The 27400-nt window shown below is 48.5% G+C and overlaps 2 protein-coding genes across 3 annotated transcripts in view; both read left to right on the top strand.

The window, feature by feature from the left end:
• The first annotated feature begins 12931 nt into the window (after positions 1 to 12931).
• On the top strand, positions 12932 to 18368 carry FAM32A (family with sequence similarity 32 member A). 2 transcript variants are annotated; one of them, XM_004008450.6, is made up of 4 exons: positions 12932 to 13027; positions 13146 to 13287; positions 17819 to 17872; positions 18115 to 18368. In XM_004008450.6, the coding sequence occupies exons 1-4, from the start codon at positions 12954 to 12956 to the stop codon at positions 18181 to 18183; spliced, it is 339 nt and encodes a 112-aa protein (XP_004008499.1). In that variant the 5' UTR covers positions 12932 to 12953; the 3' UTR covers positions 18184 to 18368. The 2 variants fall into 2 exon arrangements, with proteins under 2 accessions (XP_004008499.1, XP_012033120.1); XM_012177730.5 differs by lacking the exons at positions 17819 to 17872; positions 18115 to 18368 and adding an exon at positions 15203 to 15820.
• A 5191-nt stretch (positions 18369 to 23559) lies between these two features.
• Positions 23560 to 27400, top strand: part of AP1M1 (adaptor related protein complex 1 subunit mu 1) — a 29358-nt gene continuing 25517 nt past the window's right edge. Inside the window, exon 1 of the mRNA XM_027969478.2 lies at positions 23560 to 23708. Coding sequence (XP_027825279.1) covers positions 23667 to 23708 — 42 coding nt within the window. The 5' untranslated portion in view covers positions 23560 to 23666. The remainder of the gene's footprint in view (positions 23709 to 27400) is intronic.

Here is a 27400-nt window from a genome sequence, read left to right as displayed (position 1 = left end):
AGTGGAGACCTCTGCCTGGACTCTTGAACAGGCTCCCGAAGCCCCCCGCCCCGATCCCCTCAGGGCCACCCTGGTTGCCAGGCCGCCGTTCACCAGTGTCTGGGCAAATCTCCCTGCCCTGGCTGTCACCTGCCCACCCTCCTCATCACCCCCAGCCTGGGTGAGACTCAAGTTACAGCCAAGCTCTCTGGGCAACGGCCTGAGTATATGTCCACAGCCATCAGGGCAAGGAGAAGGGCTTAGGGAGGTCCCAGGGCAGCCCTCAGTGGGGAGCCCACACTTGCCATCACCAGTGAGACTGGGGGTGTGGGGCATCTTTGAGAAACAGGCAGGGTGGGGGAGAGGCTGCCAGCACACTTCAGGCCAAATTCCAGCTCTTTACCCACTAACTGTGTGGTCTTAGGCGGGTCACCTGGCCTCTCTGAGCCTTGTTTGTAAGATGGAAATTATATTAGTACCTACCGCATAGAGTAGTAAAGAATCTGCCTGCCAAAGCAGGAGACTTGGTTTCAATCCCTGGGTCGGAAAGATCCCCTGGAGATGGAAGTGGCAACCCAATCCAGTATTCTTGTCTGGGAAATCCCATGAACAGAGGAGTCTGGTGGGCTACAACCCATGGGGTCGCAAAGATTCGGACAAGATTTAGTGACAAAACAACAATAACATAGAGTTGCTCTGAAGATCTAATGAGATCATTCGCTCAACTTCCCCAACCAACAAAAAAATATTTGTAACCATTGAATTTAAGCCAGTTCTAGACCCATGATAGTGAACAAGCTAGACGAGGTGTGCATTGGAGATGATGATGAGCATGTTATGGCTTGAGAAAAGCAATCTAATGTCTAAGTTTGGGTTAAATTAACACCATAGTTCTTTATTGCCGGACTTGTCAGACCCTTTAATATGTTAATGTGCACCATGTATTCTCAAGGGGTAAATTCAGTAATTTCCCCTACATATTGAATGAATTTCATTCCAAGAGCACGTTCTTAAGTCCAATTCATTCATTAAGTCCAACAAAGTTCGTCGAAGCACTCAACTAATACAATTGGCTTTTTGTACTATTCATACAGTAATAATACTTTTCACACAAATTGCACATAAAAAGCAAACACACAAGATACAACATTTCAAGTCCTACAGCACAGTACCTTGAAAAGTACAGTAGTACAGTACAATAGCTGGCATACAGGGGCTGGCATCAAATGAACAGTCAGGAAGAGTAGCCGACTGGAGGAGGGAGAGGAGGTGAGATGTGGTGAAGCTGGAGGACTATCAGCAATAGGAGATGGAGGGCAAGCTGCAATCTCACTCCCGTCTGACATCGATGGCACCGATTCTGATTCCTTGCTGGAGCCAGATGCGTGTCCACATCTTTGAGTTTGTAACTTGAAGGTTCATATGTATAGAACTTACTGTACAACGTAGCAGCTGCCAATGTTATTAAGACCCAGAATCCTCCTGGGCAGAAAGTTTGGGAGTCAGTTGCTCCCAGCCTGGTACTCCCTGCCCTTCTCACTCAGGATCTAGCCTCCTTCCACTTTCCTCTCCCGCCTATCCACTTCCAGCCCCACACCCTAGACCCCCTGAACCACTCTTGAATCTTCCCCTTCCCTCATCCCTGCTTTCCATGGCATGAACCATCACAGTTCCTCCCACCGGGCTCCTCTGGCCCCTGCCTCAGCTTCCAAATATGTGAAGCCATCTTATAAAGTATGACTATGATCAAGCTTTAAAGAACCCCTGAGGATGATTTTTTTGGGGGGGAAAAATGACAATACCAAATATTGACAAGGATATAGAGCAACTGGAACTCTTATACATTGCTCATGGTGATGCAAAATGGTACAGCCACTCTGGAAAATGAGTTGGCAGGTTTTTTTTATAAAGTTAAACAGACACTTATACATGACTTAGCAATCTCACTCCTGGGCATTTGCCCAGAGGACATGAAAACCTATGTGTACACAATAACCCGCGCGTGCCCACAAAACAGAGACAACATTTGCCAGTCACATAACTGGCAAGGGACTGGTCACCAAGCCACATAAAGAACTGTTACAAGTCTACCAAAAAAAAAAGAAAGAGGAGAAGGACATGGCAACCCATTCCAGTACTCTTGCCTGGGAAATCGCATGACAGAAGAGCCTGGCAGAAGTCAGACACTACTCAGGGACTACACCATCACCACCATCACAATAAAAAGGCAAATAACCCAAGTGAAAAATGGGCGAAGGTTAAGGGGAGGGAGAGATGAATAGGCGAAACACAGGGGATTTTTAAGGCAGTGAAACTACTCTGTATGATACTATAATGAAGAGTCTGCATCATTACCCCTTGCATCATTATACATTTGTCCAAACCCACGGAATGTACAACACCAAGAGTGAATTCTAATTTAAAACGATGGACTCTGACTGATTATGGGTCAACGTAGATTCATTAATTATAACAGATGCCCCACTCTGATGGGGGGTGTTGGTAACTGGGGAGGTGGTACATTAGTAGGGCAGGAGATGTAAGGGAAGTCTCTGCACCTTCCTCTCAGTTTTGCTGTGATCTTAAAACTGCTCTAAAAACGTCTATTAAAGCAAAACAAAACAGTTAAAGGCTCTGAATAGACGTCTCTCCAAAGAAGATATACAAACGGCCGATAAGCACATGAAAACATGCGCCACATCACTAGTCATTGGATAAATTAAATGCAAATCAAACCCACACTCACTAGGATGGCTATAATAAAAAAAGGCACACAATAAGCAGTGTTAACCAGGGTGTAGATATATTGGAACCAGCATACACTGCTGGTGCGTGTTCATGCATGCGTGCTGAGTCATTCAGTCGTGTCCAACTCTTGGTGAACCTCTGGACTATAGCCCCACAGGCTCCTCTGTCCATGGGATCCTCCAGGCAAGAATACTGGAGTGGGTTGCCATGTCCTCCTCCAGGGGATCTCCCTGACCCAGGATTGAACCCACGTCTTCAGTGTCTCTTGCACTGCAGGTGGATTCTATACCACTGCCCCGCTGGGGAAGCCCTCACACTGCTGACGAGATTGCAAAATTATGCAGCCACTTTGGGACACAATCTGGCAGGTCTTTAAAAAGTTAAACTTAGAGTTACCATATGACCCAGCAATTTTTACTCCTAGGTGAAGAGAATTGAAAATCTATGTCCTCATGAAAACTTGTACGTGGATGTTCACTGCAGCATTATTCAAAATGGACCAAAAGTAGAAACTACACAGATGGCCATCAGTCGGTGAATGGATAAAGAAACCGTGGTCTATCCATACAATGGAATATTATCCAGTCATAATAGGGAATGACGCATTTTGAAAAATAAAAAGACAAATGGATTTCAGAACATTTAAAGGATTTATTGTGCTACTTTCTTAAGTATCAATATATAAATATTATGCATACTGATCAATACAAATATGATACATATGTATGCATGTAAATACAGGTATATATAGTATATACAGATATATACATCGCGGATGAACCACAGAAACATTATGCTGAGTTAAAGAAGTCAGATACAAAAGGCCACATGCTGTATGATCCCATTTATTTGAAATGTCCAGAGCAGGCAAATCCACAGAGACAGAAAGCAAATTCACGGTTGCCAGAGGCTGAGGGAGGGGGCATGGGGAACGATCGTTCATGGCACAGGGCTCCTTTTAAAATGTGTACTTTATTTTTGCCTGTGCTGGGTCTTTGTTGCTGTGTGCAGGTTTTCTCTACTTGCGGCAAGTGGGGGCTACTCTTTAGCTGCAGTGTGCAGGCTTCTCACTGAGGAGGCTTCTCTTGTTGCTGCTCTCAGAGTCCAGAGCGCAGGCTCGGGAGTTGTGGCACAAGGGCTTAGCTGCCCCACAGCATGTGGGAGTCTCCCAGACCAAGGATTGAACCCGTGTTGCAGAATGTGTCAGAATCCCCATTCTTTTAAAGGCTGAATAATATTCCATGGTATGGATCTACCATGCTTTGGTCATGTATTCATCCACCCATGGAGACTTGGGGGTTCTTTCATTCACCTTTCGGCTATTGTGAATAACACTGCTGTGAACACTAGTGTTAGGTCCTTTGTTCTGTTGCAGGATTCCACATTGTGTTTAATCACCATGTCTCCTTAGGCCCCTGATCATCAGTCTGTCATTTGGGGTTTTGGGGAAGTTTGGTGGGTTTTTTTCCATTACTTTGAGAGTCTGGATCAAACTAGTCAATCCTAAAGGAAATCAACCCTGAATATTCATTGAAAGGACTGATGCTGATGCTGAAACTCCAATGTTTTGGCCACCTGATGTGATGAGCCAACTCATTGGAAAAGACCCTGATGCTGGGAAAGATTGAAGACAAAACAAGAAGGGGGTGGCAGAGGATGAGCTGGTTGGATGGCATCACCAACTCAATGGACGTGAATGTGAGCAAAGTCCGGGAGATAGTGAAGGACAGAGCAGCCTGACGTGCTGCTGTCCATGGGGTTGCAAACAGTCAGACACGACTTAGTTACTGAACAACAACAACAACAGTCCTGAGGCGTACTAGTCAGATCCTTTGTAGAATGGCCCTCATTTCGATTCATCTGATGCTTTCTTATGATTGGACTGAATTTATGGGTTGGTGGAGGAAAGACCTCAGAGGTGATATACCTAGCTCGTTGGAACTGAACCAAACTTGGGTCTGACACCCTGCCTGCAGTAAAGCCAATCTAATGACACCGGATTGTTCAGAAGGAAATTTCAGCGTTTGTGGCAAGGTGCCCAATGCAGAGCCAAACAAGAAGAATGGGCAGCTCATGTTCAAAAGACCTGAAGACCGTAATGCTCTTCAGGAAAGGGTTTTTAAAAGCAAGGTGAAAGAGCAAGTCACAGGGTGAATGATCAGCTCTTGTACGTCCTTTTCATTGGCTGGTGGTGAGGTATCAAGGTGGCTATTTGGGGGAATCTTGATCGTCAACCTTCTGATTCCAGCCAGTCTGGGGTTACCTGCTTCTGGGCAGCATACAGTTAACTTCTTCCACCAGCTGGCGGTTTCAATATCTGCTGTGTGTGCTGTGCTTAGTCGCTCAGTCATGTCTGACTCTTTGGGACCCCATGGACTGTAGCCCACCAGGCTCCTCTGTCCATGTGGATTCTCCAGGCAAGAATACTGGAGTGAGTTGCCATGCCTTCCTCCAGGGGATCTTCCCAACCCAGAGATCAAACCCAGGTCTCCCGCATTGCAGCCGGATTCTTTACCATCTGAGCCATTAGGGAAACCAAAACAGCTCAGTTAGGGCTCGGAATATCATCTATAGTTTTTGAGGAGGAACTAAAGGTCTTTTACTATGTCAATGACTAAACTATTACTATTTTGTTTGCTTGGCTGTTTTCCTTTCTTTCTACATTTTCTCACTTCTCTGATTGAGTTCACTCTTCAGAACTTGGGACAGGCCTAGGACACTAAAACTTTTCTAAGAACAGAAGGTAGAAGACAAGGGGGTCTGTCTCAGGCAAGGCCCTACAGGGTTCTGCTCAATTTCATTACCATGTCATACCAGGGATTACTTTTGGGGGGCCTTTTTTTTGTTAAGTCTTTACTGAATTTGTTACAATATTATTTCTGTGTTGTATTCTGGTAGTTTGGCCATGAGGCAGGTGGGACCTTAGCTCTCTGATCAGGGATCCAAACCGCACCCCGTGCAGTGGGGGATGACATCTTCACCACTGGGCCACCAGCGAAGTCCCACCAGGGATTACTTGAGGGCTGTGCCACGTTACCGACAACTTTGTCTTGCTTGGAAGGCACTATTCCCCCTGTTTTCCTGCCATACCATACGTGTTTTTCCCCCTTTCCATACCTCAGTCTTTGAAAACAATGCAGATCGTCTTAAAGAAATGCTCCTTGCAAGAGTCCTTGATAGCACAGAGGGAGATGTTATGTGATCAAGCAAAGATATTGACAACCTGGAAAAGCTGGAAAGTGATTTCGAAGAATATACTCTGAGGATGAAGACGTTGAGGAAGCCCTAACTGATTCATTGTATTTTCTCTGTTTGTAGACAAAGCAGCAGTTATATGATGAAAATCTTGAGACTCTTTCAGTTCAGTTCAGTTCAGTCGCTCAGCCGTGTCTGACTCTTGGCGACCCCATGAATCGCAGCACACCAGGCCTCCCTGTCCATCACCAACTCCCGGAGTTCATTCAGACTCAAGTCCATCAAGTCCGTGATGCCATCCAGCCATCTCATCCTGGGTCGTCCCCTTCTCCTCCTGCCCCCAATCTCTCCCAGCACCAGAGTCTTTTCCAGTGAATCAACTCTTCGCATGAGGTGGCCAGAGTACTGGAGCTTCAGCTTTAGCATCATTCCTTCCAAAGAAATCCCAGGGTTGATCTCCTTCAAAATGGACTGTTTGGATCTCCTTGCAGTCCAAGGGACCCTCAAGAGTCTTCTCCAACACCACAGTTCAAAAGCATCAATTCTTTGGCGCTCAGCCTTCTTCACAGTCCCACTCTCACATCCATACATGACCACTGGAAAAACCATAGCCTTGACTAGATGGATCTTAGTCGGCAAAGTAATATCTCTGCTTTTGAACATACTATCTAGGTTGGTCATAACTTTTCTTCTAAGGAGTAAGCATCTTTTAATTTCATGGCTGCAGTCACCATCTGCAGTGATTTTGGAGCCCCTAAAATAAAGAGAGTCTTTGAGAGGATATAAATTAAGGAGTGGTGGTCTAGTCATTAAGAATCTGCCTTGCAATGCAGAGGACTCAGGTTTGATCCCTGGTGGGGGAACTACGATCCCACAGGCCTCAGAGCAGCCAGGCCCACGCAGTGCGACTACTGAAACACACACGCCCTGGGGCCTGTGAGCTGCAGCTACTGAGCCAGCCTGCCACCACTAAAGAGCCCATGCACCACACCAAAAATCCCGCACAACTAAGACCCGACAAAGCCAAACAAAATACAAATTAAAAGAAATGAAATAAAAAATGTAGGTGATCAAAAGCATTGTGTCGTAGTTTATTTGCCACGTTTACCCCCTTAGAACACAAATTATCAGTGAAGTTAATACTACCCTCAAGAGGATGAAAATTGGTTCAGGAGAGTGGCGGACAAGAAAACCAATATTTCAATAGGTCACAAAGTGGCCCTCCAAAGCTTAAACCTCCCTGACAAAATCTTAATTCACTGGTATTAAACTTTCTCTTTAAATTAAATTAAAATGGTCTCTTTAGGAGGTAATAATGGGGAGTAAAGGTTGAGAAACACTTTCCTAGGATTTATAAAATAATGCATAATTTTTATGAAAAGATTTATAAAAATAATCCTCTTATTTGAGAGGATGGCCTCATAGTGGGTGACAAGGGCCGAACACTCAGTATGCACTGGATTACATTTGTGCCTTAGTTTCTATACCAATTAATAGAAAATTTGGATGTTAATTAAAATTAAAATTAGGGTTAGGGTTAGGGTTTTATTAATATATAATTAGGATGATCAAACCAGTCAATCCTAAAGGAAATCAGTCCTGAATAGTCATTGGAAGGACTGATGCTGAAGCTGAAACTCCAATACTTTGGCCACCTGATGTGAAGAACTAACTCATCAGAAAAGACCCTGATGCTGGGAAAGATTGAAGGCAGGAGGAGAAGGGGACAACAGAAGATGAGATGAGATGGTTGGATGGCATCACCGGCTCAACGGACATGAGTCTGAGCAAGCTCCAGGAGTTGGTGATGGACAGGGAAGCCTGACATGCTGCAGTCCATGGGGTTGCAGAGAGCTGGACACGACTAAATGACTGAATTGAACAGAGGATGATTTACATAAAAGGGTGAGTGTGAGAGTAAATGAGGTTATCCATATGAATTCATATAAGCATTACCTGTTGTTGTAATCATCATTCTCATTTTATAAAAGGGAGAAGAGAAATTCAAAGAAGTCAGGCCACTTGCTCCAGGGCACACAGCCTTGGAAGTGAAAAAATGGGGGCTCCTAAGCCGCTGGGTTGCCTAGGGGAGAACAGATCTTCCCACCTGAGTCTGTCCTGTCCCTCCCTGAGAAGTTGGTGCTACCTGGTTGCTCCCATCCGCTGTCAGGGGAAAGTTGTTGCTTGGCGATCTCAACTCCAGCTAGCCGAAGGGTGAGCCTATGGCTGGAAATTGGGCAGTCGTTTGCTGCCCCCTGCAGGTAGAATGGGAAAAGGCGGACATCTTGCCCTCTTGTCAGGCTCCCTCTAGATTTATGGGAGCTTGCTTCTTTTCACTTTTTCTCCCTCTCCACACTGCTAATCCCCTCCCAAAAAAGTCCCTGGCACAGTTTGGGCAACAGAAATACAAATTTAAATGCATAAACACAGATACTTTTGGACTCAGCAATTCCACTGCTACAGATTCAGTTCAGTTCCAGTTCAGTCACTCAGTCGTGTCTGACTCTTTGCGACCCCACGAACTGCAGCACACCAGGCCTCCCTGTCCATCACCAACTCCCGGAGTCCACCCAAACTCATGTCCATCGAGTCGGTGATGCCATCCAACCATCTCATCCTCTGTCGTCCCCTTCTTCTCCTGCCCTCAATCCCTCCCAGCATCAGGGTCTTTTCAAATGAGTCAGCTCTTCGCATCAGGTGGCCAAAGTATTGGAGTTTCAGCGTCAATATCAGTCCTTCCAATGAACACCCAGGACTGATCTCCTTTAGGATGGACTGGTTGGATCTCCTTGCAGTCCAAGGGACTCCCAAGAGTCTTCAATACCACAGTTCAAAAGCATCAATTCTTCGGCACTCAGCTTTCTTCACAGTCCAACTCTCACATCCATACATGACTACTGGAAAAACCATAGCCTTGACTAGACAGACCTTTGTTGGCAAAGTAATGTCTCTGCTTATTAATATGCTGTCTAGGTTGGTCACGACTTTCTTTCCAAGGAGTAAGTGTCTATCAGCCACTGTTTCCACTATTTCCCCATCTATTTGCCATGAAGTGATGGGACCAGATGCCATGATCTTAGTTTTCTGAATGTTGAGCTTTAAGCCACCTTTTTCACTCTCCTCTCTCACTTTCATCAAGAGGCTTTTAGCTCCTCTTCATTTTCTGCCATAACGGTTGTGTCATCTGCATATCTGAGGTTATTGATATTTCTCCCAGCAATCTTGATTTCAGCTTGTGCTTCCTCCAGTCCAGCGTTTCTCATGATGTACTCCGCATAGAAGTTAAATAAGCAGGGTGACAATATACAGCCTTAACATACTCCTTTTCCTATTTGGAACCAGTCTGTTGTTCCATGTCCAGTTCTAACTGTTGCTTCCTGACCTCAAGAGGCAGGTCAGGTGGTCTGGTATTCCCATCTCTCTCAGAATTTTCCACAGTTGATTGTGATCCACACAGTCAAAGGCTTTGGCATAGTCAATAAAGCAGAAATAGATATTTTTCTGGAACTCTTTTGCTTTTTCCATGACCCAGCGGATGTTGGCAATTTGATCTCCGGTTCCTCTGCCTTTTCTAAAACCAGCTTGAACATCAGGAAGTTCACGGTTCACGTATTGCTGAAGCCTGGCTTGGAGAATTTTGAGCATTACTTTACTGGCATGTGAGATGAGTGCAATTGTGTGGTAGTTTGAGCATTCTTTGGCATTGGCTTTCTTCGGAATTGGAATGAAAACCGACCTTTTCCAGTCCTGTGGCCACTGCTGTGTTTTCCTAATTTGCTGGCCTATTGAAAAATTGGCAAATTTGCTGAAATTGAAGAAAGTGGAGAAAACCACTAGACCATTCAAGTATGACCTAAATCAAAGCCCTTATGACTATACAGTAGAAGTGAGAAATAGATTTAAGGGACTAGATCTGATAGACAGAGTGCCTGATGAACAGAGTGCCTGATGAACTATGGATGGAGGTTCGTGACATTGTGCAGGAGACAGGAATCAAGACCATCCCCAAGAAAAAGAAATGCAAAAAAGCAAAATGGCTGTCTGAGGAGGCCTTACAAATAGCTGTGAAAAGAAGGGAAGCAAAATCAAAGGAGAAAAGGAAAGATATTCCCATTTGAATGCAGAGTTCCAAAGAATAGCAAGGAGAGATAAGAAAGCCTTCCTCAGTGATCAATGCAAGGAAATAAAGGAAAACAATGGAGTGGGAAAGACTAGAGATCTTTTCAAGAAAATTAGAGATACCAAGGGAACATTTCATGCAAAGATGGGCTCAATAAAGGACAGAAACGGTAGGGACCTAACAGAAGCAGAAGATATTAAGAAGAGGTGGCAAGAATACACAGAACTGTACAGAAAAGATCTTCATGACCCAGATAATCACGATAGTGTGATCACTGACCTAGAGCCAGACATCCCGGAATATGAAGTTAAGTGGGCCTTAGGAAGCATCACTGCGAACAAAGCTAGTGGAGGTGATGGAATTCCAGTTGAGCTATTTCAAATCCTGAAAGATGAGGCTGTGAACGTGCTGCACTCAATATGCCAGCTACAGATTCAGGCCACTTGCAAAAGTCAGGTAAAATTTATGGGCACGTAGATGGTCATTGGAGAGGGACTCAGCCACCAGACATGAAGCTTTGAGAAAGGTGGGGGTAGAGGTGTACCTGCTTTCTTGTGAAGAGTTTTGAGACATTTTGATAAATGAAAAATCAGGGACAGAAATAAAAGAACATCACACAGACACACACACACACACATATATATGCATATACACACTTTTAGCTTTTCCAGGTGGCTCAGCAGTAAAGTATCTACCTACCGTTTGTGAAATGTGGGTGCCATCCCTGGGTCTGGAAGTTCCCTGAGGGAAGGAAATGGCAACCCACTCCAGTATTCTTGCCTGGGAAATTCCATGGACAGAGGAGCCTGGCAGGCTACAGTTCATGGGGTTGCAAAGAATCGGACACGACTTAGTGACAATACAACAACCAACACACATTTCTGTGCTGTAAAGAATCAAAATGAACGTGTTAATTGGTTTGGAAGGAAACGGGAAGTCTCTACTCTTTTGTTTGTTTTTCTACTCTTGTTTTCCTTTCTCTTTCTTTCTTTTAAACTTTTCTGTACTGCATGGTTTTCTTACATGGAGCATGCGCACATATGTGTGTATATATATATACTTTTTTAATCTAAGAAAAAATTATGGGAGATTTTAGGTTTCGTCCCTGTTTTCCTCAGTATTAAAAATTCAACAATAAAATTGTTAACTGAACACATGAAAAGAAAAAAGAAAATAAATCTATAAAAGCAGTTGTGATATTCTGATAGAGAAAAGAGTCAAAGAGAAAGCAAGCATGGAGTAAAATCCCGATTTTACTTTTTAAAATTAGAGATAAGAGATTGAAATAAAGAAATTAACACAGCAACAGATTTTTTCCCCCCTAGATGGGTTCTACTGTCTTCTTTGGGTTTTTCTATATTTTTTTAAATTACATATTCCACAGTTAATGTTTGTGTATCTTTTGTAATCTGATAAAAAATAAATAGATGCACACCACTGTGAACGTATTTAATGCTAATGAGTTGTGCCAAAGAATTGATGCTTTCAAATTGTGGTGCTGGAGAGTCCTTTGCACGGCAAGAAGATCAAACCAGTCAATCTGTAAGGAAATCAACTCTGAGTATTCAATGGAAGGAATGATGCTGAAGCTGAAACTCCAATACTTTGGCCACCTGTTGCGAAGAATTGTCTCACTGTAAAAGACTCTGATGCAGGGAAAGATTGAAGGCAGGAGAAGGGGACGACAGAGGATGAGATGGTTGGATGGCATCGTAGACTCCACGGATATGAGTCTGGGCAAGTCTGGGCACTATCTGGGAGATAGTGGCAGACAGAGAAGGCTGCTGCTGCTGCTAAGTCACATCAGTCGTGTCCGACTCTGTGCGACCCCATAGACGGCAGCCCACCAGGCTCCCCCGTCCCTGGGATTCTCCAGGCAAGAACACTGGAGTGGGTTGCCATTTCCTTCTCCAATGCATGAAAGTGAAAAGTGAAAGTCAAGTCGTTCAGTCGTGTCCGACTCTTCGCGACCCCATGGACTGCAGTCAACCAGGCTTCTCCACCCATGGGATCTTTTATGCACGAGTACTGGAGTGGGGTGCCGTTGCCTTCTCCGAGAGAAGCCTGGTGTGCTATAGTCCATGAGGTGGCAGAGTCAGACACGACCCAGTGACGGAACAACAAACAACATGCACGTTGCAATGCTCGTGAAAGATTACAATTTAAATGGGTGCATTTTACTGTCTATAAATTGTACCCCAATTAAATCGATTTTTTAAAATATTTTAAATACCACAAAAGTATTTCACATACTATCCTCATTTACCTGAAAAACTAACGATTACTTATACGGTTTACAAAATTAGTTTATCCATTGAACCCTCAAATATGGCAGTGACAGATAACACAATATCCAAATACGTGCAAACCCCTCAAGAAAACGTTGCTGTGCTGTGCTTAGTCGCTCAGTCGTGTCCGACTCTTTGCGACCCCATGGACTGTGGCCCATCAGGCTCCTCTATCCCTCGGGATTCTCCAGGCAAGAATACTGGAGTGGGTTGCCGTGCCCTCCTCCAGTGGATCTTCCCAACCCAGGGATGGAACCCAGATGTCCCGCATTGCAGACGGATTCTTTACAGTCTGAGTCACCGGGGAAGCCCCAAGAAAACGCTGAGTTTTAGGAAATACGGGCTCTGTTCAATTGGCTTCCCGGGTCCAGGCGCCCAAGGCAGGGGAAATCGGGGACGGGAGCCAAAGTCGGCAATATTAGCAGGAGACAGGATGCAGAGCCTGGGACTAGCTTGACTCTCCCCGCCAGCCGCCCGGAACCCGGAAGTGTGGCTTAGGTCAAGATTCTAAGGCCGCATGCGCACCGCCTAGATGACCAATAAAAATGAAGGGAGGCGGGCGTGGGGGAGGGGCTATCAAGCCGGAAGTGTGGCGTTTTACGACCCGAACTTTCCAGGAGGCCATGGAGGCTTACGAGCAGGTCCAAAAGGGGCCCCTGAAGCTGAAAGGCGTCGCAGAGCTCGGAGTGACTAAGCGGTAAGCCCTGAGATCCTAGGAGACCCTGTATTCTCTTCTTTAAGCCTCTCCCTGAGACCTCTGGGTGTTGTCCTCTGATGCGCCGTTATCCACCTCTCCTATCCAACTCATCTTCTAGGAAGAAGAAAAAGAAAGACAAAGACAAGGCGAAACTCCTGGAAGCGATGGGAACGAGCAAGAAGAACGAGGAGGAGAAGCGGCGCGGACTGGACAAGCGGACACCGGCCCAAGCGGCATTCGAGAAGATGCAGGAGAAGCGGGTAAGGCGGGTGGGAAGCCCCGGGATGCCTCTCATCGCGGGTCGGGGTCTCCCTGGATGGATTCAGAGGCAAGACCCGGGACGCACGGGGGAGGGAGCGCGGTAGAGAGAACCTTAATTCCGGGGAGAAGATAGTGCGTGAGTAAGAGAGGAAGAGTTCACGGGGGGCAGGACAAGAAGGTTCTTCGGCCGTAGTGAACCACAAAGGGGAGAGACGGAGACCCAGGTTTAGGTTCCAACGCTGTCGCTCATTTGCCCCGTGACACTGGGTCAGTGACTCACCTCTTGGTGCCTCAGTTTCCACAAATATAAGGGTCAGGATAATGCTGTCTCCTGAGAGGGATGGAAACTTTGCATGAGGTGACGTGGATAAATGGCACTTAGTCTGGCATAAAGTCAGCGCTCAGTTGTTCGCAGTTGACGTTAAATGAGCGTACTCACTGCTGTAAGTCACCGCAAAGTGTTTCCATGACAACTCTGACAGCTTCAAATATGTTGTATTTTCAAGCTCTGATGAATGAATTCTCTTCATGTTAAATATTTAATAAATTCGGGTGACGAAAGGATAGGTCAGCGTGGGATAGATAAGTTCTGCCCATTATGCTTGGGGGAGGGAGTAATCAGTCTAGGTCCCGTGGTTCCCGCAAGATGCTGTTTCCTCCCCCACCTCCCCACTCAAGACAATTCGGCAATGTTTACAGACTTTTTTTTTTTTTTTTCACAACTTGGGTGTGTTGAGGGGTGGGGAGGAGTGCTGCTAATGCTTGAGACAATGTGTGCACCCCCACCCCCACCCCCCGCCGCCCAACGCCCAGCAAAGATTGATCTGGCCCAAAATGTCATTAGTGCCCAGGCTGAGAAACACTAACCCTGGTCTTGGTGATTTGGTCCAGTAATATCAGCAAAAGTTAACTCATTCCTTCTAGGCCTAATTGAGTCATAGGAGAAAAAAGAGACTTGGCTTTGACAAGATTGCGTCCCATTCTGTCTCTGCTGCTCTTGATGATGTAACTCTGGGCGAGCTGGCTTACCTCCCACACCTTAATTTCTTCATCTCTATAATGGACTCAAGTCCCAACCTCAAACCTGTAGGTTTGTGGTGAGGATTTAACAAGTGAATGTACTTAAGCTGCTTCCTTAAGGTTCTAGTCAGAGGCAGGGCTGGGATTTTACTGCTGGAGTTGGGATGGGATGGGAGAGAGAGGCTCATGCAACTGTCAAAGTGACCAATAATGGCCCCTCAGAGTAGGGCAGTCATAGTGGAAGTAATGGAAGGTATCAGGTTTGGGATAGGTTTTGAAGGAAGAATAGCCAGATACGCTGATGGGTTGGGTGTGGGTTGGGAAAGAGGAATCAAGGATGATCAAGATTTTTGCTGGGAGAAGCTGGGTGAATGGAGGTACTGGTTTACTGAAATTGGAAGGACTGTAAGTAAAGCAGGTTTCTATAAAGTGGGGGAGCAAGATCTTAGTTTCAGGGACTTCTTGGGCTTCCCAAGTGGCACTAGTGGTAAAGAATTCACTTGCCAATGCAGGAGACATAGACCCAGTCCCTGGGTCAGGAAGATCCCCTGGAGTAGGAAGTGGCACCCCACTCCAGTATTCTTTATATATATTTATATATATATATATAATTTTATTTATTTTTGGCTGTAATGGGTCTTCATTGCTGTGAGGGCTTTTTGTCTAGTTGTGGCCAGCAGTGGCTACTCTTCCTTGTATTGTGAGGGCTTCTCATTGAAGTGGCTTCTCTTATTGCCCCACTTCAGTATTCTTGCCTGGAAAATGGCAGAGGAGGCTGATGGGCTACAGTCCATGGGGCAACTGAGCAACAGAGCGTGCACACACACACACACACACACACACACTCTCTCTCTCTCTCTCTCTCTCTCTCTCTCTCTCTCTCTCTCTCTCCAGTGGTTACGAATCTGCCTTCCGCAAGGGACGTGGGTTCCATCCATGGTCAGGGAACTAAGATCCACGTATCTTGGAGCAGCTAAGCCTGTGTGCAGCAAGGCAGCGTGCATGGCAGTGAAGACCCCGAATGCCGCAACAAAGACCCAGTGCAGCCAAAAAAAGAAAAGATCTTGGTTTTAGAAGTTAAATTTGAGTGCCCATTAAAAATTCAAGTAGAGAATTGTCATGGACATTCTTTGATACCTGAACCTGCAGTTTGGAGGAAAGGTCTGGGTAGTTGTTCTACGGCTGCATGAGATCCCTCGAGGAGGCATAATGACAGGAGAGGTCTAGGATCAGACCTGTGACGCTCAGAGGGTGGGAGAGAGGAGCTTGCAAAGGAGCACAAGCCAGAAGGATACCAGGAGAGAGCATGTTCGTAGGAGCTGAGTGGAGAAAGCGTTCCAAGAGGAAGAAGCGGGACTTCCCCGGTGGTCCAGTGGTTAAGCAGCCACGGAACTAAGATCCCACAGGCTGTGGGACAGCTACACCCAACTGCCACAACTAGCGAGAAAGACCGAACACCACCATTAAGAGCCCACCCTCACACAGCCATAAATAAATCTGATTTACCCTGAATTCCTTTAAAACAAATTTTTTTTAATTAGAAGCGATCAACTGCACTCCAAGGCGTTAGTTGGCGTTTGTGATGGGGAGGAGAGGAAGACTGATTTGAGTGGATCCAAATGGGGATGGGGAAAGGCAGAGGTGGAGACAAGGATTTGAAACAAGTCTCAGGAGATTTGCTGTCAAAGGGAATGGAGAAACTTCTCCAGCTGGAGGGGTAGAAGATCAAGGTGAAATTTTTGTTGTTGGAAATGAAGTACTCCTGAGGGTTTTGTTTGACGGAGGAGAGGGGTGTCAGGGAGCAGGTGCAGGCAAAGCGAGGACAGTTGGGAAATGCGGATTCCCTCATGAAAGAGTGTTGGATTGAGCACAGTGGGTGTTATAGGCTGGACAGCTCCTAGAAGGAAGGCTCCAGCCTGGTGGAAAGGGTCAAGGCATCTCCAGCTCCATCACCCACTCTTCACTCTGGTCCTGGTTTTTTCTCGTCTGTGAAGTGGGGTATGTGGCAGCACCCATGCTAGCCTGTGAGTTTGGTGCATGGAGTGGGAGGAGGGAGGGCGGACCCCCGCCAAGTGCCTGGCATTGGCGACAGCTGGCCAAGTCAGCATGGCCTCTTGTGAGGAGACATGGACCCCACTGGGCTCACAGCAGGAAGAGGCAGGGATGGACAAAGCAGAGACTTGAGAGAGAGAGGGAGAGTCAGCTAGGTGGGCGCCAGCTGGATACAGAGGGAGATGAGGAGGCAGCAAAGGAGACGGCACAGCGGCAGCCTGCAGTATCTCTCAAGCTTCCCTGGGTTGGCTGGATTTAACTGGGTGCTGCTTCTGCTGGCCTCCCTGGGAACCTGGTATAGCCAGATGGCAGCTGGAGCTGGAGCCCCAGCCAGGCTGGAACATCCGAGGTAGCTTCACCATGGTGTGTCTGGTACCTTGGTGCTCCTTCTAGGACATTCCTCCCCACACATCATCTCATTCTCCAGGTCCGTTCTTTCCAGGAAGGTCATCAGACTGCCCGCATGATGACTAGCTTCTAAGACCTCTTCTTATGTTTTCAGCACTGGCACTGAATTCTGTTAGGTAAACTGTGTCACAGGACCAGTCCAGAGTCAGCATGGTAGGGGACTGCACCAGGGCAGCAGTACCAGGCAGCTGGGTTCATTTGCAGGGGAGGTGGGGGAGCACCACAGTGAGTTGGCCAGTAAGTGAGAGCCGGGTGTGGCCCCAGGTCAGTCTGACTCTGTATCCCATGCTTTTAACTCATACCAGGTACCACTGGTGTTAAGCAAGGAATGGGGTAGGGCATGGTGGTTACAGGATGGATGTTCCAGAATTATGCTTGTCAAGGTGATCTGGACCTTGTAGCCCTCTTGACACTGTGTACCATCACTCAGGAGGCTCAGTGGTAAAGAATCTGCCTCCAGTACAGAAGATACCGGAGACACGGGTTCGATCCCTGGGTTGGGAAGATCCCCTGGACAAGGAAATGGCAACCCACTCCAGTATTCTTGCCTGGAAAAATCCCATAGACAGAGGAGCCTGGTGGGCTATAGTCCATGGGGTCGCAAAGAGTCGGACGCGATTGAGCACGCACACACTGTCACTCAAGCTCCTACTGTGTGTCAGGCCCTTTACCTTCCTCATTTATCATCCTTCTTCAGACCTCTTCTGAGACTTTTCTTTTTCTGCAAACTGGGAAAGCAGTCAATTGCCCAAGGATGCAGGAAGCATATATACAGCTCCCACCAGTCTCTCATTAAGTCAGTGGTAGTATGTCTCCCACCACTAAGACCAAAGGGCAGCTGATGTGAGTTCCTAGTGGCGCATGTTTTGGCCAGGCATCCCTGTTGCACCCTCCTGAGTGGAGTCGAGGGAGGGGCGGGGTGCATATCCTGAGACCTCCAGCCATACTGAGTGTGAGAGCCAGGCTGGCCCGGGCTCTTGTCTTCCATCCGGTGCTGGCCTGGGCTGCACCAGGCATGTGAACTCACCTCCACTTCTCTCCTCCCTTCAGCAAATGGAAAGGATCCTGAAGAAAGCATCCAAAACTCACAAGCAGAGAGTAGAGGTAAGTCACGTGCTGGTGGGGGAGACTGGGCCACCTAGGGGCCAGGCTGGGCCACGAGGCTGGGAGCCTGGCAGAGGAGCATTGGAGTGCTGGCAGATCTACCCAACCTCCCCAGGGTCAGGGCATCCAGAAGGCCTGGCAGGGTGGATTTGAGAGCGGGTGGGGGTTCACTGAGGAGAGACAAAACGTGGAGAAAGGGGACTGGGCACTGCTGACGTGGCATTTCCCCTCGGCTTTCCCAGGACTTCAACAGACACCTGGACACGCTCACGGAGCACTATGACATTCCCAAAGTCAGCTGGACCAAGTAGCAGGCCCACCCTGGGTACCAAGTGGCATCAAGGAGGAGCAGAAGGCAACGTCGGCTATGTTTGGGGCCTTTGGTATTTTCTAGAAACGTTCTTGTGCACACATCCTTGCGTCTTCTGCTGAGACACTGCTTTTCAAAGCTGTGTGTCCTCATTCTGGAACTTGATTAAAGTAAGACTGTCCTTTTCCTCAGTTTTGATTTCTCAGTAGCACATAGACGAGAGACCTCTTTAGTTTGAAAAGTTTATCCAGAGATGAAGGTTATTTCTGGGTAAGTGCCATGGAAAAGTGTTCTTAACCCCAAATTGCCTCTGACTCTTCGACAGCCAGCCAGCTGGCTTTGCATGGATAAAACTGACTCCAGAGAACAAAGAGCTGATGTCGTCGCGGCCCTGAGCATGTACATCCCTGTAGAGCCCTGCACGGCCTGTGCTTCTAAGTTCCTTCTAGCTTGGGTCTTGTGCTCTCCTAGGGCCTGGAGAAGCCACTTGGAGCTCTATAGCCTTCAGACTGCTTCCTCAGCCACCTGGCCAGTGAGGCAAGACAGCCTGGGAAACAGAACCAGCACCTAAGGCACCGATGGAACAACACCTTGTCCCTTTTTGATCCTGTGGCCAGCGTGTAGCCTCTTCTCCCAGCATCCCCATTCCAGACATGGGTCTAGCGGGTGTCACCATGGCAGATATTGCCAGTCAACACAACTTTCTTTGTAAAGGAACCCAGTCAGACACAGCCTGCCATCTTACCCTCAACCCTGGGCTCCAAGCAGCCCCCTGTATTTATTCAGAGTTGGTACATTACATTACGCATTTGGCATTCACCAAGGCAGAGCTCCAGCACAGACAGACGTGCACACAGTTGAAAGGAGGGACTCAGGTCCCCATGCTGGAGAGCCAGGATCTTCGAGGGTCTCTGTGTCCCCACCAGATGAGGATCAAGTTGCATTTGCAATTGGGAGAAAGTGTGTTGACAGAGATGCTGAAAGAATAAGAAAGGGAAGAAAAACCAAGTATTGGGTTTGGGGACTGCCACATGTGGAATGCAGAATAAAACAAAAAAGCTATTAAATATAAGTCTGAGAAGCTTAATTACAGACTGTTTGACTACCACTAGAAATGTTGCCTCTTGTATTATCACTCACAGAGAATGTCCATGCTACAAAACCACTATCCCTCAATTTGGAAAAAGTAGATGACACGTTTTCACCTGTGGTTTGCAGCCCACCTACGGGAGGTGACGTACTGTCTCATTAGCAGTGGCTCCTTGGGGCAGATTCCCCCATTGACTGGAAGGCGCTTTCAGGCCTTTACCACCCATGAGTCGGTAGCTGGGGTCTTCAAGCATGATGTGGTGGTGCTGTGAAAATCGTGCATTGACAGTGGGGAAGACAGCTGTTCCAGTTCTCCCTGCCCATCAGACCACTCCAAAATAGAGACTGAAAACAGTGGGCTTTCTCTCATGATTTTGTGGGTTGACCAAGCTCAGCTGGGAGGTTCTGCTTCATGAGGTTTAGTTTATTTCACATAAGTTACAGTGACTTGCATGGTGCCAGAGGTCTTCCAGAATCTCTCTTCTTGTAACTGATTCCATGGGGCCAACACAAGTCACTGCCAAACCCTCTCTGGGAGGGAACTACACAGGGCATGGACAACCAGGAGATGTGGTTTACTGAGGGCCGACAGTCTACCACAGTGGTTCTCAGAATCTATGGTAGGCTCCCCTGGGGAGCATTAAGAACCGCTGATGCTGGGACTTCCTGGTGGTTCAGTGGTTAAGAATCTGCCCTCCGGTGCAGGAGACATGGGTTCCAGCCCTGGTTGGGGAACTAAGATCCCACATGCTTTGGGGCAGCTAAGCCCAAGCGCCACAACTAGAGAAGTGTGCACACCCAACAGAAAGCCATACACTGCAAGAAAGACCTAGGGCAGCAAGAATCAAAAAACACGCCGGTGCCTCCTGGGTGGGCTTCCATTGTGAAGGTTTTTCAGAGCTCCCCAGGTGACCCCAGTGTGCAGGAAAGTGAGAGATTCCGGTCTAGCACAATCAGTATGGTCTTTTTCGAGATGTCACAGAGGGCTTTTCATTGACTGCAGCTTCCCTGGTGGCTCAAACAGTAAAGAATCTGCCTGCAGTGCAGGAGACCCAGTTTCAATCCCTGGGTCAGGAAGATCCCCTGGAGGAGGTAATGGCAATCAACTCCAGTATCCTTGCCTCGAAAATTCCATGGACAGAGGAGCCTGGCAGGCTACAGTCCATGGGGTCACAAAGAGTCAGACACAACTGAGCAACTATGGTCCTATACATTTACTGCCAAGGATGAAATTCAGGTGTGATTCAAATTCCTCCAAATATGGAGAAAAGCAGGTTACAAGTAATTTATGTATAGTGTTCAGGGCTTCACTGGTGGCTCAGACAGTAAAGAACACCTGCAGTGTAGTGTGGGAGACCTGCGTTCAGTCCCTCGGGTGGGAAGATCTGGAGGAGGGCATGGCAACCCACTCCAGTATTCTTGCCTGGAGAGTCCCACCAACAGAAGATTGCAGAGTCAGACACGACTGAGCAACTAAGAACAGCACACATACTGTGGCAGTACTTTTGGCACCTAGAAGTCTGTTTCCTCAAAAGATTTTGTCCTCCTAGCCCTGCTGACACTGTATTAAACATCTAAAATGCCCAGGTGCCATTGTTAGTCGCCAGTCCTGTCTGACTCTGTGACCCCAGGGACTGCAGCACACCAGGCTTCCCTATCCTTCACTATTTCCTGGAGTTTGCTCAAACTGCTATCCATGGAGTCGATAAAGCTATCCAACCATCTCATCTGCCTCCCCCATCTCCTCCTGCCTTCAACCTTTCCCAGCATCAGGGAATTGGCTGATGCTGGGAATTTTCCAGTGAATTGGCTCTTCACATCAGGTGGCTGAAGTATCGGAGCTTCAGCATCAGTCCTTCTTATGAAAATTCAGGGTTGATTTCCTTTAGGATTGACTGGTTTGATCTCCTTGCTGTACAAGGGACTTTCAAGAGACTTCCAGCACCGCAGTTCAAAAGCATCAATTCTTTGGTGCTCAGCCTTCTTTATAGTCCAACTGTCACATCCATATATGACTACTGGAAAAACCATAGCTTTGACTGTATGGACCTTTGTCAGCCCAGAGCAAGCCTGAAAAGGAAATGCTTCATAATGGGAGGTGTTACCCATTATGGTTTTTCTTTTTGTCTTACACTTTTGTCATTTCCTCAGTTTTTCCTCAGTAAGATATTTGTAATTAGAAAAGAGACATGTTTTTCTAAAACACTGCAATAAATAAGGGAAGAATGAGGCCAGGTAATATAGGATTTCTTAAGACAGTTGGTGCAGACTTTGTCTGCATTGTGCAAGAATTCTTCCAGCCCAGGATTCACTTGATAATCTTTAAAGATTTGTCGTCAAAATCTTGGCTGTCTGCATTACCAGTGCCAAACAGGAATACGGAGACAGTTATGGAGGAGAAAGAAAGACTGGCTATATTACTTTGCCAGGCAAAGGGGGAGCACAGTCTGCCAGCATCTCAAGAATGGTGTCCCACGCCCCACCACCATCTGCCCCCATGAGCAGGGAAAGGTTACATTGGCTGAGTATGTGATAAGGATCAAGGCAGTAACAGTCCTGTATTTTTTCTTCTGCAGGGTCCTACGTGGTTCATGCTTCTAATCTTGAAGAGTCTCTTTCTCGGGTGGTTTTGTTGCTGCTTCTTTGATTAGCAACTCTTCTGCCCTTTGGAACTTAGAGAAGGTCATGGAGGCCAAGAGCTCTGCCTACAAGGAATGGGGGACAAAAGGACCTCCATGCCCCAGGGTCCCACAGGGCCCTGCTCAGCATCAGTTCTACTTTTCTCCTCTGGATTTTCTTGTAATTACATCTCTACCCCAAGTATAGTATATATAATCACAGAGTTGCAAAAACTCTCTTTCAAAACCCCAAATGGAGGTAATAGGGAAGATAAAAAGATAAGTGAGAGGCAGGCAGCCTGGGTAAATGGTTCTGACACTGATGGACTGGGCCCAGGGCACTGTGATGGTTCATTGGGATAAAATGCAGGCATTTCTCCAGTGTTCATAAAGCAAAAGAGACATAATTGAATTAATCAGGAATCACAATCTGTATTACCCACAGTAACTGCTAACTATAGTAATCACATATTTTTGCCTATGTTCAGTGGGGTGTGGTGTTCAAGAGATCAGTTCAGGCAATAAACTGGCACACTTGTTCACTGACAAGTGTTAACACTGACAGGTGACAGGCACTGTTGATAAGACTCAACTTAGGGCCATTAAGAGAATTTGTCTGACCTCTTTCCAAGTAACCACCCGCTTTGTTGATGTTGTTCAGTCCCTAAGTTATGTCCAACTCTTTGCAACCCCATGAACTGCAGCAAACCAGGCTTCCTTGTCCTTCAGTGTCTGCGTGTTTGCTCAAATTCATGTCCATTGAGTCAGTGATACCATCCAACCATCTTACTGCTTCCTATAAACCTACACAGCATTTTAAAAACCAATGACATTTCTTTGCCAACAAAGATCCAAATAGTCAAAGCTATGGTTTTTCCAGTAGTCATGTGTGTATGGATGTGAGAGGTGGACCATAAAGAAGGCTGAACAATTGATGCTTTTGAACTGTGGTGTTGGAGAAGACTCTTGAGAGTCCCTTGACCTGCAAGGAGATCCAACCAGTCCATCCTAAAGGAAATCGCTCCTGAATATTCATTGGAAGGACTGATGCTGAAGCTGAAGGTCCAATACTTTGGCCACCTGATGGGACTCATTGGAAAATACACTGATGCTGGGACAAATTGAGGGCCCGAGGAGAAGGGGATAACAGAGGATGAGATGGTTGGATGGCATCACTGACTCAATGGACCTGAGTTTGAGCAAGCTCCGGGAGTTGGTAATGGACAGGGAAGCCTGGCGTGCTGCAGTCCATGGGGTCGCAGAGAGTCGGACACGACTGAGTGACTGAACTGATAAAGGGTGTCACAATTGGTGACTGTATATTTGTTTCCTAGACTTCCCCACCAGACTGTGAGTTCCGTATGGCTCTGGGTGGGTTCCACCACCAGGATTTTCTCACCTAATTTGGCCTGCAAAGTGGGAGTTTCCAGCTGCTATGGCTTCACCCAGCCTGGCACCTTACAGAGCCCAGCTTCAGTTGGCCCCGCCCGCCGCCTCCAGGCCTCTCCCGGCCCCGCCCCTCTGGGCTTACTTCCGGGATGCTTGAGGGAGGAGCGGGAAATAGGGCACATCGGACAAACTGCGCCTGTGCACAGTGCACCCTGCGCCGGCGCATTCTTGACCGCTCCTCCTCGGCCGGACATAACGGTCCGCGCGCGGCTCCCCCGACCGGAAGTGGAGAGGAAGTGTCGCGGGGTGCGCCCGGCCCGGCTCACCGCCTGGCAGTCCCCGCTGTCGCCGCCGCCCTCGGCTTCTGCCGAGGCTTTCCGCAGCCGCCATGTCCGCCAGTGCCGTCTACGTGCTGGACCTGAAGGGCAAGGTACCAAGGGCTCCCAACCCTCCGCGTTGCCAGGCAACCGGCGGGGGCCTCGCCCCTCGGGGACCCACCCTGTTGCTAGGTAACCGTCCAATGGGAGCCACCTTGGTCTTAGGCAAGGAAGCCGTTTGGCCTCACCTGAGGACTCCACCCTTTTGCTGGGTATCCAGGAAGGGGTCTTAGGTCTGCGAGGCCTGCCTTGTTGCTAGGTAACGCGGTGGGCTGCCGCAGTTGCCAGATAACCGGCTGCACGACCCTCATCCCCACGTCTGTGGGTTGGGGGTTTTAGGCCTCTGTGGAGGACCGGGGCAGCGCGAGGCGGTGGAGAGCGCGGGCCGCAGCCGGCTGGGAAGCCAAGCCTGGCGCCAAGGGGCTGCGCGACCCTTTACCAGCGGTGGTGAAGCGTGTCGGGGACAGTGTACCTTCGGGCCAGTACCGCCCTCTGGGAGCTCGGCCCGTTTTGTTTATCCAGCCATTTTTGTGTATTAGTCCCTGAAGCAATTTCTTAACGTTCACGGTGACACTGAGTTACAAGGGCTAGGTGAGGTGGTTGGCGGGAGTGCTATTTTCGCAGAGGGAGAGACCGAGGCACAGACAAAGTGCCCACGGTTACATCGGTCACAGAAAAGTGGCGGCTCTAGAAGCTGAATCCAGAGTCATTTATTCATTTAGCTGATATTTGAGGAGCAGTTACTAAATGCCAAGCAGGGTGCTAAGCCTTGGGCTGCCTTTGGTGAGCGGAACCAGAGTCAGTCCCTGAACCTTGTCCTTCTGGAGCCCACGTCTGGTGAGTGGGAGGGACACTCATCTTAAAAAGCACAAATAAATGTAACTTGCTGTGGTGGAGCAGTGAGGCTCTAATAGAGTCAGCCTCCACTGGGGATAAGGGAGCACTGCCCAGGGGGAGTGACAAACCGGCTGAAACGTGAAGGAGCAGTAGAACCCTAGGACCCGCTCCTAGGGGACCTTTCTGGGGGGGTTTATGAGGGATCTTGAAGCCTTTCAGAAGTGGCCTGCTGCCTTCCCCCAAGTCTGTCCTGGCTAGAGGGCAAGTGAGTATCTGGTCTCTTGCATTGAGGAGTAACAAGAGTAGGACAGTTTGTTGTCGTTCAGTTGCTAAGTCCTGTCCGACTCTTTTTGCGACCCCGTGGACTGTAGCCCACCAGGCTCCTCTGTCCATGGGATTCTGCAGGCAAGAATACTGGAGTGGGTTGCCATGCCCTCCTGCAGGGGGTCTTCCCAACACAGGGATCGAACCCATGTCTCCTGCATTGGCAGGCATGAACAGGCAGATTCTTTACCACTGAGCCACCAGGGCTTCCAATGATGGGACAGTGCCAACAACATTTAACCAGCCCCACATCAGTGAGTGAGGGAAACATGGGGGCCAGTCCCAGGTGGAGTGGGCAGGAGTGTGCCCAGAAGCAGTAGGGAGTGAAGAGTTGAAATACCTGCCCCTTGCTCCCTCGCTCCCTCGCTCCCTACCCCCAGTACTTTCCCAAACCTCTCTTAAGTGGGTTGCCTTCCTTGGATGCCACCCAAAGTCAACAACTAGTGAGGCCCTGTGCTCGGCTCCCTTCTGAGGACAGGAGGTTGAGAAGGTTGAGTCCTTGGAGGCAAGGAAAGACACAGGACACCCCAGGGGTGGGACGGTCCAGTATTCCCTGAGTTTTTGTAGCATGTTCTTTTCTTCTTCTTAGTTTTAAATATTTATTTATTTTTAATTGGAGGAGAACTGCCTTACAGTGTTGTGTTGGTTTCTGCATATATCAACATGAATCAGCCATTGGTATACACCTGTTACCTCTTGAACTTCCCACCCACCTCCAACCCCCCACCCCATGTAGCGTCTGTTCTTGTTTCCTCCCTGGCCACCGTGTCACCAGAGGTCCCACAGGCTGCCTCCTCAGATCACTCATTCCTCCAGCAAACATTTCATGAGCACCTTGCATGCAGCAGGTCGGAGGCTGAGCTCAGAACCTGCCCCTGCTGCTCAGCTGCATGACCTCAGGCAAGCGTGGAAACTTGCCGAGCAGACACACGAGACAAGTGCAGCACCAGCCCTGGTCCACAGTCGCCATGGGCCTTGAGGTCTTGTAGGGGAGGTGCGTGGAAGCTGACGGATCCAAGCAGCTGCTGGATCCAGGTGATCAGTTAGCTACCACGGCAAGGTTGAGGCCCTCAGGGAACGCAGTTGCCCAACCTCAGTGTGGGCTGGCAGAAGTGCTTACAAAAGGCTTCCTGGAGGAGGGAGATGCCAGCGCTGGGCAGGCGACCAGGTGGCAGTCAGGTGGACGCGGAGGTGTCACACTAGGCCCACAGATGAGGGGCAGCCCTCTGAGGCAGGGTAGTCGTGGGTAGTGCTGGATCCTGGAGGATGGGACCCAGAGGGCCGTGGGTGAAGGGGGTCCAGAGGGGAGAGCGGGAGGAGACCACTTTGATCCCAAGAAAGAACAGCCGCCATGAGGAGACTGTAGCCTGGGAGAAGCCTGATTATATGTGTCTTTCAGAGGAGGCTGCCGTGGGTGGGTTTGCCTCCCATCCTCCCTGACCATGCCACATTTATTATTCCACGCCCCTTGGACCTCGTGTTTTGAAAGTCTGCCTTCTGCAGAAACTGCGTTCAATAAAAAAGGAAGGTAATGGGACATCAAGGAAATTCACAACCACACGTCTGCCTGCCAGCCAGCACCTCTGATCTCCAGGGAAACTGGCGAGGCCACACTGAGCTGATGGAAAGCCCTCTAGGACGCTTCGCTGCCCTTCTCTCTCGCCTCTGCGGCTTCTGGCACCACTACTCTGCTCCTCGGCAGCTTCCGCTGGCCTCGGGGTTGCTGTGTCCCTGTTCCCCGTTTCTCTCACTGCTGCCCCTTCTCTCCTGCCCTCCCCTCGGATGTGGGCTCCTCTTGCTTGGGCCTGGCATGCCTCACGTACTGTTGCTCTGCTTGGGGTAGGCTTTGACTCATTCATTCATTCATTCCTATTTTTCGGCCGTGCCTCGCCACCTGCAGGATCTTAGTTTCACGAGCAGGGACTGAACCTGTGTCCCCTGCAGTGGAAGCTCAGTGTCTTAAGCACTGGAATGCCAGGAAAGTCCCAAGGCGCAGGCTTTGATTTCTGTCACTGTGCCAATGACCCCTGAATTTGTACCAGAGTCCAGAGCACTCATTTGGAGATCTGCAGGCCGTCAGGACACCCTGGAGGTCTCACAGCCGTCACAAACTCGGCATTTCCCCAGATGAGCTCCGCACCAGCCCCCAGCCCTGCTGTCTCTTGCCCTCTCGGGGAGTGACACCGCCATCCACACAGGTGCCCATTTAGAGACCTGGGCATTATCCTGCCCTTATTTGCCTCACTGCCACGCTCACTGCAGAGACATTTACTGAGTAGCTGCTATGGGCCAGGATCCGAGGCTGCCCTCACTGTACTTAACCAGTGCTCCTAGGTACCCACCGTGGGCTCTGCCTCCCATCCCATGGCTTTAGCTCCACTGTCCCCTCTGCCTCTATCCCACCTGTATCCTGAGGGCTCAGTTTGACGGTCTCACCCTTGCAGAGTCTCTCATCTCCCTTCAAGCAAATAGCTCAGTGCAGGGACCCTGTTTGTCTTGGTCACCCTGGTGTCCCCAGGCCCCGCATAGTGTGTGGCGGAGAGCATGAGTGAGTGGGCCTCTGCAGCCTGTGTGATGAAGGCGA

The sequence above is a fragment of the Ovis aries genome, chromosome 5 (genome assembly GCF_016772045.2).
Source record: "Ovis aries strain OAR_USU_Benz2616 breed Rambouillet chromosome 5, ARS-UI_Ramb_v3.0, whole genome shotgun sequence".
NCBI lineage: Eukaryota > Metazoa > Chordata > Mammalia > Artiodactyla > Bovidae > Ovis > Ovis aries.
Note: the sequence above shows the minus strand (reverse complement) of the source record. Positions and strands in the feature narration are given on the sequence as shown.

Coding starts and splice junctions, on each gene's coding strand:
- FAM32A (XM_012177730.5), top strand. CDS start 12,954: ATGGAGGCTTACGAGCAGGTCCAAAAGGGGCCCCTGAAGCTGAAAGGC. Junction 13,028..13,145: donor GAGCTCGGAGTGACTAAGCG/GTAAGCCCTGAG, acceptor CTCATCTTCTAG/GAAGAAGAAAAAGAAAGACA. Junction 13,288..15,202: donor AGAAGATGCAGGAGAAGCGG/GTAAGGCGGGTG, acceptor CTCTCTCTCCAG/TGGTTACGAATCTGCCTTCC.